The 13,844-nt window shown below is 47.3% G+C and overlaps 1 protein-coding gene across 5 annotated transcripts in view; it reads left to right on the forward strand.

The window, feature by feature from the left end:
• The window catches only part of LOC122628810 (protein outspread), a 61,935-nt gene that overhangs the window by 29,228 nt on the left and 18,863 nt on the right, over positions 1-13,844 (forward strand). For all 5 annotated transcript variants that reach the window (XM_043811485.1, XM_043811484.1, XM_043811481.1 and 2 more), the window contains exon 3: positions 2,612-2,677. In XM_043811485.1, coding sequence (XP_043667420.1) covers positions 2,612-2,677 — 66 coding nt within the window. The remainder of the gene's footprint in view (positions 1-2,611; positions 2,678-13,844) is intronic.

The raw sequence follows: 13,844 nt of genomic DNA on the forward strand, positions 1-13,844 counted from the left end.
GAAAAATGCGTAGCACGTCACGCTTCGAGGAAAAAAAGTTCTTCCAAGTTCGCGTTCGCGAGGTGCCGTTCAATTTGAACCGTCTCGAGTTTGCGCCAATTAGTCGTTTACCGTCCGAATCGATGTTTGCCCGTTCTTCTCGACGTTCCGTAACATCTTTAAAGATCAGGATACTTTCACTTTACGCGCTGCATTACCTTTTACACGCTTGCAGTCGGTGCATCCGACGAAACTACTTTCTGTATACATTTTCTCTTAATACATATAATTCTTTCTTCTTCTCCTTTTTTTCTTCTTCGTTTTTTCTTCTCTTTAAATACCCATCCGCAGGAGACTTTTCTCGCGGGATTAATTCTTTAGCGGGAGTGCGTTCGCTAATTTCGAAAGAATCGTTCTCGAAGAGAAAGGAGGGGGCATGGAATGCCGGTTGACGAAACAAGATCCATAAATTGTGGGTCCTGGATGGAAGAAAAAGGATCATGGTTGGAACGGATTGGGTCACGTTACCGTTGAGGTCAGATCGGTCTCTTTAGCAACCTCGCCCATTTCCTACCGCAGGGGAAGACCATAGCGTGGCGATAGTAGTTGTCTCGTAGCACGCCAGGCCATAACCGCACGACGCCGACGACGGCGCTTCCTCTTCGATTCAGACGACGGAGAGTCGTGAGCCAAAGAGAGGAAGCCGAAGAAGATATAATCCGATCGACGTCTAGGAAGTCGAAGCTAACATCGGGAACGTTTCTTTACCACGTTACTTTGTCACGAAACGTTTCGCTGTTTCTCACGAGAACGACGCGCGTTCTTCCGTCATTGATATTTCTTCTTCTTTTTCTCCCCTTTTAATAACTCTCGCTCGCTGATATAACAGGATTTGTTATAAGCCAACTCAACGAACGAAAGTAACGAAAAGTTATACCACGATAGGAGTTTTGCCATCCGTATCTTTTTCATCCAGGAAGCGCGTCCCGAATGACCATCGATATGTAAGACGAACTTCTCGATCCGTGGGCGATGCAAAACGATCGTCGCTATACCCGGAAGAAGGTGCGGTAGGTCAGCGTTCCGAAGCGCGCACCGCGATCGATCGATCGATCCGTCGATCTACGGTCCATCCTTCTCACTCTCTCTCCGTAGAGTTCCGTGGAGCGCATCGAGGGACGGACGTGACTCGAAAGTCTTTTGCTTCGAGAGGAATACGATCTAATCATAGAAAATACGCGCTTTATAACGTTTATCGAGTAGTATTTGTCCTGTCATTTTTTGCCGACCACCGTTAAAGACAGGGTGATTCATCCGTATTCTAAATGACCAAGTGGTACAACGATAGCGCGCTAACGGTCTGCGCTTTATTATCTTTAGGCACGCGACACAAAGAAGCCTCGATCGATTCCTCTCATCGCGCGCGCGCGAGGGAGAGCGAGAGAGGATATATACGAGGGCTAGGTCTCTAAAAGTATAGCTAGAATTACAGCAGACGTTACACGAGGAAGAGATTACGGAGTCCAAAGTTCCGCGCTTTCTCTTCTGCGCACCGTGTCTCGATTCTCTTCCTCTCTTTCTTTCGCTGGCGCATTGTTCGCCAACGACGTCTCGCTTCTTCGTCTTTTACGTCCTTTACGTCTTCCTTCTGCTTCTCCTCCGCCTCCCCCCGCCACTTCTTCCTCTTCCCTCGGCGAAGAGAAGATCTTCCCACGCACGTGCCAGGGCCCCTCGTACGAGTTCACCGAGGCCTGGTGAATAATTACCAGATAAAGATACCGCCGTTCTGTGTAGGCCGAACGTCTCCTTTCTTCTTCTTATTCTCCTTTCTCTCTTTCTCTCCTTCTCTCCTTCTCTCCTTCTCTCTATTCCGCATCGGACGATTTTGCAACGGTACCTAGATGCCTGTTCGACAACGTACGACGACGTATCTCCACGATGACCACCGACGAATTCTATCTACGAGGAAGTTTTCTCCTCCTTCTTTCCCTTCTCGATATGAATGCGAGGATAATGAAAAGATAAGGAGAAAGAAAATCGCAAAGTCGAGTCCTCCATCTTCTCGTCTTCCTTCGTTCGTCAAAGTTCGTGCCAGGAGCGATGACTCGGCACACTCGTCGTCGCAAAGTCTCGTTCCATCTCGCCGTAAATCAATGGCGGCTTTCTACCGCGGCCGCGTTTTTTACGAGGCATCGTAAAATTTGGAAAATGCGAGGCACACGTTTCAAAAAAAAAAGGAGTCGCGGCGGCCTCGCCGCAGGTGGCATTGAAAGGGAAATCGCGACGACCTGCCGCGATGGCTCATGCCGTCGTTCCTACCTTTCTTTTCTTCTCCGACTTTGTTTCTAATTAACGGCTACCTCGTGCTAATTACCCAGCTAGCGCGTCGGTAAACCTTAGAGATTCCTTGCCGCGACTCGAACAAGTACGGGCTCCTGACTCTTTCTCGTAGAATAGTTTTCGCTCGGAGTCGTAATTACGATTTCGTGGAAGCTCGCTGTATACTTGGAGAAAAAGAGGAAAAAGCGAGAGCGCGGTTTTCGCGGTACGCAAGTCTAAACGACGATCGACGCGTCTCCGCGGCTATCTTTATTAACCTTTCACTCGTCCTTCTTTTTTATTTCTGTTTCAGAGATGGCAAAGAAGATGGTTCGTCCTTTACGACGACGGAGAGTTGACTTATTCGGTCGACGAGCACGTAAGTACTCGCTACGATTTATAATTCGAAGTAGGTACGTTAAGACGAAATCGAATCCCTTTAAGGGCACCGTCGCCCCTCGAAGGCGCTTCAACAGCCTTTCGCGTTAGCTCGAAAATCCACTTTACCGCTGACTAATCCGTTTACCGTACCGATAGGGATTCGTTCGACTCGCGCTCCGCTATGCTCGACCGTCGCTGAGAAAGACGACACGGGTCAGCGTGCCGTGTTCCGTTAAAGAGTACGAATTAATACCGCGTTCCTTCTTTTCATTTTTCATTTGCGTCATCGAGTCTCTTGTAAAGCTTGCGTAAGATCCGTTGGGGTACGCTTCAAAGCTAAATCGGCTTCTACGATCATCGATCCCATTACAGGGAGAATACTTAACCCCGCTCCGCGCGCATTTTTTCTCGAACAAAATGTTAAACCTTGTCTCGTTCGTTTCCCCCGGCGCCTTCTACAAAGAATCATTTTCATGGAATTCCGTTCCTCCTTCCGTACTCGGTAAAGAAAGAGAGAAAGAAAACGAGATGGACGAAGCCGACGGTCACGTATTATCATTGAAGTATCATGAACTGTCGGACTTGTAACTTTATAGCCAGGCAGTGAATCAAAAGCTGCCCCGCCAAGTGGCTTCCTCGGAACGTAGAAGCGTCAAAGGTCGAAGTCAATTGTGCTCGACTGACAGGCCGGTTCGCGCTTCCCGGACTCCCCACGATCTCTCCGTAATATCTCTCTACCTTGACCAAGAGGACCTTCGACGAGAAGAGGGAGAAGGAAGAGGAGGATAGCGGTTCGTCCGTGCGCGATAATATTTCCTCTTCCTGATGTCGATGCTCGCTGGAAAACGCATTGTCAACGGTAACGATTTAACGTCGCGTACGCGAGACTCGAGGACGATTCGTTCGAAAAGATTCTTTCTCTTCCTCGGCGAAGCTCCTTGACTCGTGGTGGTAGGCCTTCTCGTTCAACCGGTCGAAGGTCGCGTCGACGATCCAAACTCTCCGAAGAAGCCCTATCGTTCCTAACACCGACACGGCCGTCTCTAATCTCCTCGCAGTCCGTTCGAGTTATTAAGAAGATAAGTACGACCGCGTATGGGGAACGAGACACGCCATTTCTCTTTCTCTCTCCCCTTATCTCTGTCGTTATCCTTCTATGGTGACAGAGGGAGAGATCCGCGTAGCCACCGTAAGTACGCCCTTTCTTTCGGTTATCTCTGTCGCGCGCGAGTCCGTATTTCTGATATTCCGTAAGGTTCGTGATACGAAGGCGTGCGTATCTTTTGTATTCGTCGACCTTGGCTCGTCCCCTTGCTAGCAGCAGCAGCAGGTCCTTGGAGGCGTGGTGAGGCTCGAAATCGTCATCTCGCGCGAGGTCGCACGAAAGTCGCAAAAAGGAAATGGACGATCTTGTTCGCGTGGTGCGAAAGAGGTTCACCTCGAGACGCCTTTTCTCACAGTCGTCTCTCTCTCTCTCTCTCTCTCTCTCTCTCTCTCTCTCTTTCTCTCGCATACACGCACGCACGCACATCTCGTTGGCACCTTGTGCTCATTCCGAGATGAAATCTGTCGGGGTCCTTGATTTCCTGCGCGCTCGAGTTCTTGTAACGCGTTCGATCATTCTATCTCATCTTCGAATCCAATTGATCGTCGGACTCGCAATTACCTTCCTCTCGCATCGCACGCCTTGCGATAAAACGCGTCACGATCGGTCGTCCGTCTCGTGTTAGGAGAAAACTGCGGAACGAGGAATGGCCTTGTCGCTTTCGTGGAAGAACAAAGACGATGCGTTTGGTCGGTCTTTGGTGACGGTGCGCGATAAGACGTCGCCGCCGTCGCCGCCGCTTGTACCTCAAAGTGACTCGGAGATAACAGAAAGTTCTACCGTTAGCGGAGATATGTGGGCGCCTCCATTACCCAGCTGTTCAACCTGCTCGCTCGCAATCGGACTCTCGAAGGAGATCTCGAGGAGACTTGGAAGGAGCGCTTTGAACTAGACCAAACGGGGTACCGACTGTTGGCTACGTTTAATGGTACCTCTCTCGCATCTCTCTATCTCTCTTACTTCCTCGGATCGTTCGCCCTTTTCGCATAGTCTTCGTCGTCGTCGTCGTCGTCGTCGTCGTCGTCGTCGTCGTCGTCGTCGTCGTAGTTAACAGTTAGTCGGAACACGGAAGCTGCACCTTTACGATTTAATGGAACGCGATGGAGGACGAAGAAGGCACATCGTGGGCTCGTTGAAATCGAGCTTCGAAACGAATGCCGGCACGAGTTTTGAGCTATAACGACCGGTTTAATGACCGGCTTAGATTCATTGTATCGAACCACGCTTCGGTGCTTAGGCCTCGAGAGAGGTACTTACTTTAGAAGTAAGTATGCGAGAGCTCTGATCAACGACTCTGTTTACTTACGTGCAACGCCCGTGTCCAGTTAGGTTTAGCTCGATCTCTCGCCACCATAGCAGCCGCGCTAGCAGCGCTGCTAGTAGCGGAATGTTCGCTGTTCCTTCGGTATTCTCACGACGATTCGACGCTTTAAGAAGAAGGCAGCGCTATTCAAAGGAGAGACCTTACAACGAAATCTTTTTAGGTACGTTCCATCTCGAAATTCTTCAGGCATTTTTCCTCGACGCATTCCGTAGAGAAAAAGAGAGTGAGAGAGATAGAGAGAGACGGACTTATCGACGCCAATGACGAAAAGAAGCGGTGACTCGGAACCGATAGCCCCATCCCCGTAGAGAGCGGGGCAGAAACTCATTTCGAAAATTCCTCAGGGAGAGGTATGTAATTATCTGGGAATAATGGACACCCTAGGCGGTCTGGGTAATTTTCGTCCACTCAAATCCATCCAAAGGGAACCAGTTGAAACACGACGGCGAATTAATTGTCTTCCTATGCGCTATACGACGACGATGTCGTCGTCGTCGTCGTCGTCGTCGTCGTCGTCGTCGTAACGTTTTATGAATAATCGTTTCTCCTTTTTAACGCGGTTCTTTTAATTACGTTACCAGCGATTAATAATAAAAGAGAAAAAAAAACATTTAATTTTACGAAGCATATTTCATTGCTTCTAGTAACAATACAAACGCGCTCGTTAGAAACGATAATACGAATTGATAAAACGTAGTAGTAATTTGTAGTACTTTAATCCCGTGTAAGTCACACTCGGATAATTTATTACCGGCGTAAACGAGACGGCGTGACGACACATGAATTATGAGCGCTCCTTCCTCGTCTCGTGGACGGACCCTCGGAGTCACAACTTCGAACGGAATTTAACGAAAAGACTCAAAGGTGAATATTTTCAAAGATATTCTTGTCGATAAGACGATGTGGAATTTTGATCTTCTAATTGGATCTCTTTTTACTTTAATTAAAATCGAAAACGACGCTGTTTTCGCAATATCTCGCAGATCTCTCTCTCTTTCTCTCTCTCTCTCTCTCTCTCTCTCTCTCTCTCTCTCTCTCTCTCTCTTTCCTTCTCTCCGTCTCTCGTTTACAGGGAATCGCGTTTGAAATATAACGAGGCGTGTCTTCTGTCGAATTTTCTACTCGACTCGTCGACCCACCGCCAGAACTGGTCGACCTCTATCCACTCCGTGTTTTTGTTTATCATTTTCCTCCAGACATCCTGTTGTCGTATTGTTCCCCTCGTTCATTTGCGGCTCGATCCGAGAGCGGAGAAGAAGGAAGGTTGGGATCCGAGGATCGGTCGTTTTCAGGACGAGGCGTTATACAGACGCAATTATCAATAATAATAGTTCCGAGGAAGGTCGCTCCTCGGCAACGACATTCGTTCCATCTTCTTCTTTTACTTCGTCCTCTTCGTCGCTGTCCAAATTGACAAGCACTTACCGTGCGAGATAATAGAGAGCAACTTTGTCCCTTTCTTTCCGTCTACGACATAGAAATCACGCGAGCATTATTTTCCTTTCGTTTGCCGATAAAAGTAGATTGAGATAAATACAATTACCCCGCTAGCTATTAATTATAATCGTCGTCGATTAATCGGACCTCTTTAAACATAATTTCAAAGGAAAATCGTTTGAGAGTTAATACGAAGGAGAAAGATGAAGAATATTTATTAAGACGTACCTACCTACTCCGTCGTAAATGACAAGAGAGCCTCGTCTATTCGGAGAGACGTTTCATGGCACATACCTCGAGGAGTCACCGTAGGAAGTTCTCCTTTCTCGTTAGAGCGCAGTATCAAAACATCGACTTGTAATACTGGTACTATTCCTTACTCGAAGCGATTACCCGTTTGGGCGCAGTCTTGTACGGAGATATCGTATCGTTTGTCTCTAACTATTTGCCGCTTCCGTCATTCCTCGATACCGGTTCGAGCCTATCGTCGTCGTCGTCGTCGTCGTCGTCGTCGTCGTCTTCGTCGTTGTTTGCCGAACGAACGTTCGCCAAGTCGAGTGGATTCCTATCAATGACATGCAAATTGATCTCTTGTCTCGACCTTTCCTGCGATGCCAGACGTATGTATCTCTGATAGCGCATTGCTATCTTTGCCTTTGCTACAGGTATATCCTTTCATACTTGTTGCTCGAGAAGCTCCTCTCTAACGTAAATAGGATTCTCGGTATCTTCTTTGTCGCGTTGATTCAACAAAGTAACGCGTATCTCATCTGGAAGGATTCGTAAAAGTTGTCAAGGACGAGAGGCGCGTTCAAGGGCGATAAGACACGAAGGATTTTCGCCCGTGGCGCGTCTTCCTTTCCAAAAGCAGCCCGTAATTTCTCGCCTTTATTTGGTCGTCGTGAACCAGCTCTTCTCTCTCTCTCTCTCTCTCTCCCCCTCCCTCGTCCTCTCTGCGGACCAGATGCTACACGAAATCTCGGAGGAGAAGACGGGTGAAAGGGTGCCCCGCCGTGGGCTCCAAACGGGTTCTAAATTGCGCCAGGCAAAGGCATTTGAATGCGAAACACGCGAGGATACGAAAGGAGCCGCCTCGGCCTAGCCGGAGCAGACTTTTCTTTTCATCCTTTTAACGCACTTTGTCCTTGTTACTTTCTCGAAAGAGATGAAAAACGCAAGACCATTGTGGGATTTTTGGAAAATCAACCGAGACGGACGACTCCTTTCGCCGTTCGTCTTCGTCTCGCTCGTTGACGTAGCGAATCCCGGATAAGTAGTTCGAGTTAAGTGGCTTGTCAAGTCGTGAATCGTCGGCGTATCGGCATCGATAAACGCCGTGACGTCTATTGGAGAAACGCTTGGAGAAGCGTGGCTATTAAAAGGGTTCAGGGATTTGCATACGTCGAGGATGGAATGCGCGTGGAAAATATTTGAAAAATCACGCTCGTCGTCGCGAACACGCCCTCGCAAACTCGAACGATGATCGATGAGTCGCGAGTTTTTAACGAACTACTTAAAATTTTTATCGATCGTCCTCGTGCTCGGAAGATATTCTCCTTAGGAATCTCGCTCCTTTCCTTTTCGATTTTCTATGCGATGTACGGGATTCGAACGATAAGGGGATTCCTGAGCCGGTGTAAAGAGCGAGAAAAGTGTCGGGGCCGATAGATCTCGGCGTAATTGGCTTTCCCGTTCGACCTTTCAATTAACGCCAATCGATACCCGCGCTTACCTCATACATGTACATAAACCTATGTATACAACGATCGTTATAGACGTACATACGTTAAAAGCGCAGGGAGTCCGTGGTGCAATCTAATTCGAGAATCGATCGGGACCGACCTGCCCGGTATCCTGATTAACACAGGTCGTACCTCCGATCGACGCGCGGTGCCGGACAACGAGTGTAGCGGACTTCTAATCTAATTAGATGCAATTAGAGGAGCGAGCAACGGCACCAGCTGTCCATCCACGATCGGCTCCGTTCAAGCGGTCGAGCCTTCTTCTTCTCCTCTCCTCTTCGCTTCGCTTCGATTCGATTCGATTCGATTCGATTCTACTCGATTCGATTCGATTCGATTCGATCCGATTCGATTCGCTTCGCTTCGATTCGATTCGATTCGACGAGTTACGAGCTTCTTAGTTTCTTACAATTAAAAGAAACTCTGTTTATTCTCTCGGACGGTAGGATATCTTGCTTTTTTCCCGATCGGACGAATCAAACGTGCATTTACGAGGATATTCGCTCGAAGCACGACTATAATTTCGTGTCGCGAAGCGAAAGCTAAGAAAAATAGAAAAAAGCTCGGACCACTCCTGGCATATTATTTCCATAGCTTAGCTCGCTCTCTCGTTATATCGAATAGCACGAGTCGGTAACGAGTCGGTTACGGTGTTCCTGCTTACATGGTGTCCTTTACAATCACCACACGATGATGCTTGCACCATGCTCCAGCGGCTTCGCGCGCATTCGCTCGGCAATGTCTGTCGGACTTCATTAAGAGGGTCATATACCACTCTCCTCCAAGAATAAGAATAAGAAGAATAAGAAGGAGAATACGAAGAAGAAGAAGAAGAAGAATCGAAGGAGGGAGAAGAGCCGAGGAAGAAGGTCGAAAAAGCGAGGCAGTGATCGGTTGCGATGATCGCCACTTTTCTGATTATAAACGAATGACCCCTCGGGGTCGAACAAATTTTGTGCGGTAATCGAGTAAAAATCTGGGCCCGTTGATTTTAAACGGAGGATGATAACTTTATTTCCAGCGTATCCATCGACGTAGAAGAAGAAAGAAAGGGAGAAGGAGAGATAAGCTCGGCGTGGAATGCTCCACGACGGCTGTCATTAATCATAGGAAAATGAGCGGACTTATCTGCGCCGTAAAATCTACGAATAAATCTCGGTATCGAGGAGAGTCTTAAATATCCGTTCATTTTCTCGTGATTAATCGACCGTCAAGACGATTCCAAGCGAGCTCCTTCCGTCCTTCCATCTCGAATAAACTTATTAATCCTTCTTTTACGAAAGAGCAATCGCGAATCGAATTAAGGAACGAGTGCAAATCGGAAAGGACCGAGAATAGAAATATTCGGTTCGTTGACCCCTTTGATATCGTCCCGCGAACACTCGGTGGTTCCTGTTTTCGAGAATCGCTCGCATTCTTCGATCTCTTTCTCTCGAGGAAACGTCCTTTCGGACGAGTTACAGGACCTCCTGGACTCGACGGCCAAAGGTAGCCGATGTTGCCTTCTCCTTTGAAGTATTTACGGTCTCGTCGAGACAATGAGCCTCTCTCTTTCTCTCTCTCTCTCTCTCTCTCCTTGTTTTTTATCTCCAGGCGTCGTGCACCGTGAATCCCACTTTTCTCTTCGGCTCCGATACACCTTGTCTTAAGGAGGAAGAGAGATAGAGAGATTTCGCCGTCGCCTTCGTCACCCTTCTTCCGGTTACCATTTACAGAAAATATCTGTCCGGCGTATTAACCCGACCAAGAGGTTGGGAGGTCTGCTTTCACCCAATATATCTTATATACCTGCTACTTACATCGAATCTATATCGTAGAATTAGCGTTAAATATTTTCTTTTCAATCGCAAATATAATGCGACGTTGATTTATAGTTGTTAACGTTTAACGAGACGTCTTAAAAATCTATTTGAAAAAAATGACGGCGGTTTTGACTCACAAATATATCGTCGAGAACGCGAAGATAGAAGGAGAGAGACTCTTCGGGACTTGTCGCTCGATCACGAAGTCGTATTTCGTAATCTACCGCGCCGTAAGGTTACATAAATCTCTGTTTATGCCAATGTTCGCGTATCGGATCGCTAACTCGTTCGGCAGATAAATCGTGCCGGATTATACGTACACGCTCCCTCTTCTCGCGAGAACGTTTTACGAGGTAAGATCGCGCCGGGGCCTCCTTTGCGAGACGATCTCTCGCACGCGCTCGATTATTATTATTATTATTATTATTATTATTATTATTACTATTATTACTATTACTATTATTATTATTTTACGAGGGTCTGTAATGAAACCCCCTCTTTCTCCTTCTATCCGACGTTCATTCTTCGAAAAGCGTACCGGAAACGGATCGAGTTTTCACGTCATTTTCACCCATCGTTCGATTCAACGAGGACTTTAAAAGGAATTCCTCTGGATCGTTCGAATACGACCAACTCGCTTTGGTGGATCTCTTCCAAAAGCGAGGGCAGTGATCCTCGTCGTTGTCGTCGATCCAACTCGGAGAAGATGAGAGAGGAGAAGGAGGAAATCTTTTTATTATATCGTTCTACTTCCTACGAAGAACCTGGAAGTAACGTACGTAACCGTGGAATTGAAACGACCCGATGTAAGAAGCAGAAGAAGAAGAAGAAGAAGAAGCAGCAGCATCCAAGAGAATCAGAAGAGGAGGAGAAAGAAGAAGAGGAGAAGAAGAAGAAGAAGCAGAAGGCTATTATACGGTGTACCGACCATTCAACCGACCAAGCCCATTACCATTTATCCTGGCAGCCGCGTGCCAGAATCGGAATTTGTACTTTTGCGGGGAACGAGCCGAGCGAATTTATAATAACAAGGAACTCCTTGTTCGAGAGCCTTGTAATCGACATCCTAGATTGCAGAGTATGCCAATCGACGGACGATTTGACGGATAGAGAAAAGACTAAAACGCTTGGAAAGAAACGAAGGGAAAAAGGACACGCAGACCGATAATCGCTGAGGCGTAAGCTCGATTATTGGTTTTCGAGCCGCAAAATACGATCGTTTGGCGTATTGCTAACGACCAGGAAAAACGGAAGAGAAACGAGAGGAAGAAGCTATGCTTTTTTCGTCGCATCTAATAATTGGAATCGCGGTAGCCAAAGTACCTCGGGCACCGCGGAAATTTTCACCGACGAGTTTCCTTTCTCTCTCTCTCTCTCTCTCTCTCTCTCTCTTACAAACGACGTAATATCGCGCGACTGAATTACGTAGATTCCGATCGAATGATCAATTTTGTCGAGATCGGAGCCCTTCGCATTCTTTACGACCGTTCGATGACTGCGGATAATTGCCATTGTCGAGATCGCGATCGTTAACGGCGCGTTTCGAATTAATCATCGAGAGACGTTAAAGGCTGGAAACGATCAAGGATTTTTCTGCGAAAGAAACGTCATCGCGCCTCGCGCTTCCGATCGTGTTACGACCAAGACGTTCCTCTCGGATCGATGATATCATCGAGCGTGGCGAGAAAGGATAAAAGGATAAAGGATTGTGAAAAATATAGCTACGGGTAGCAATAACGTTATTACCTCGATTCGTCCTGAGAATACAACGAATAATTGCGATCGATAGTTGGACTTTGAAAAATAAGAGGGATGATGGACGAGGGGTAGGAAGGGAGACGAGAGGTAAAGGAAAAAAGATATACGAAGATGGGCAAAGAAAAGCAAAGGGTAGGATTTATTGCGAGGATCGTATGTCCCGCAAGAGCAGCCGTGAAAGTGCACTCTTCCCCTCCATTCCTCGTATCTCTTCCTCCTCCCGCGCGAAGGCGGAGCACTTTCAGCGAGCGCTCGTGTTCCCCGACGATCGACGTCCTCGCATTCGATTAGTCGGTAACAGTACGTACGCGAGCATGAATTATTAACGGCTAATCGTGTGTACGAGCGGAAAATTACGACGGTCGGCGTGTTTTGATGTAGGTAGAAGGGCAAGGGTGGTGCCTTCTCTCCGAGCGGAAGGGAACGAGGTGTCTCTCGATATCCTCTTCTTTACCCGATTCTTCTTCTTCTTATTCTTCTTCTTCTTATTATTATTACCCCTCTTCATCATCCGTCGTTTCTTTACGCAGACGTCCTCTCTGCGAGAGGAAATTAATTTCATTTAGTTTCCTGCGTTAATTAACGCGTTCGTTCGAGCCTTATTATAATATTATTACGATCGGCCGTGGATCGAATAAGAAACTCGATATCGATTCGACGAGTTTACCTCGGGATATTTCAGCGAGTATTTTTCTCGGAGCGCGCAATTACCTTTCTAAAGCGGCAAAGTAGCGTTCTTATTAGATAGAAATTATGGTCATCAGAAATGTTTAACGCAGTAGATACAACGGTCTGGCGCGATCGACTTTTTTTCTAAGCCGCGGTTATCTCGTTGCCGCTTAGAAAAGCGCAAAAGTCGACGAGAGGAACGTCTAGCGAATCCTTCTCGAAAGGATTTTCGGCACGTCGAGTTGCGGTCTTTTGCAATTCGATCGTATCCGAGAAGAGAGAGGGAGAGAGAAAGAGAGATACGAAAGGAGCGGGGGGATACCTTTGATCGTAGTAAAAAAAGGCACGTAAGCTAGAAGATATTCCGCTCTCGTATCGTTTGATCGACTTGCGGTCCCGCCCTACTTCCTCCTCTTTCGAACGAACCCGATGTCTCGCAAGTATCGTTTTCAGATCGCCCTTGATCTTGGCGAGCGTGCGAACGCTTCTAGAGTCTTTTTCTTTTCCTTTTTCTTTTTCTTTGTTTTTTTTTTTCCCTCGACTAGACTGTACGCAAAATGCATAGAAATTTTTCCACGCGTATTCTTACGACTGGTCGTAGCTTCGCGTACGAAAGAAATGTTCCGTTTAAGCTTAGGAATGAGTAAAAGAAGAAGAAAGAGAGGCAAAGACGCGGAACAACCGAAGTAGAGCGATTCGCGGCCGTAAACATTCGACCGATTTCGCGCGTGCGTCGTCGTAAAGTCTCGGCGGACGCGAGGCAGAAAGAAAAGAGATCATCCCTCGAGTTGCTTCCTCTTAAGACTTGAGACCGGAGAGAGAAAAAGGGTGTTATCCGGAGTAATACGCCGCGCCGTCCTCATCATCGATCGCGGGCTAAGCTCGTTGCATCTTGCGGTGGAAATAAGAAACCCCGGTCTTGTTCTCGGTAATCGGGCGCATATCGTTGGAAAACGCTTAGGACCAGCCAGTATTCTTAACCGAAAGAGAGCGTACCTTGGCGTCTTATCTTTTCGGAACAAATTTTGTCTCTTCCTTTTCCTCAAGAGAGTTCCGAAACCCGGCAAAAGGGTTTAAAGAATCATTCGTCCTTCTTTACTACCCTCTTTGGATCGACGTTATCTCTCTATCGCCATTGAAGGCATATAAATGCAAATTCACCGAGCGAGTAATTTGATTATTTCGATTCGTCGGTCGATCGAGAGATCTACGGTTAATCCGGCGATCGATCGATTAAGCGACGTTAGAAGTGGAAAAGGAGGAGGCTCGAGAAACGAGCTTTCCTTCCTCTCGTTCGAACGTTCTCTCGATAGGTTTCGATTTTCAGA

Source organism: Vespula pensylvanica, chromosome 4 (assembly GCF_014466175.1).
Source record: "Vespula pensylvanica isolate Volc-1 chromosome 4, ASM1446617v1, whole genome shotgun sequence".
Lineage (NCBI taxonomy): Eukaryota > Metazoa > Arthropoda > Insecta > Hymenoptera > Vespidae > Vespula > Vespula pensylvanica.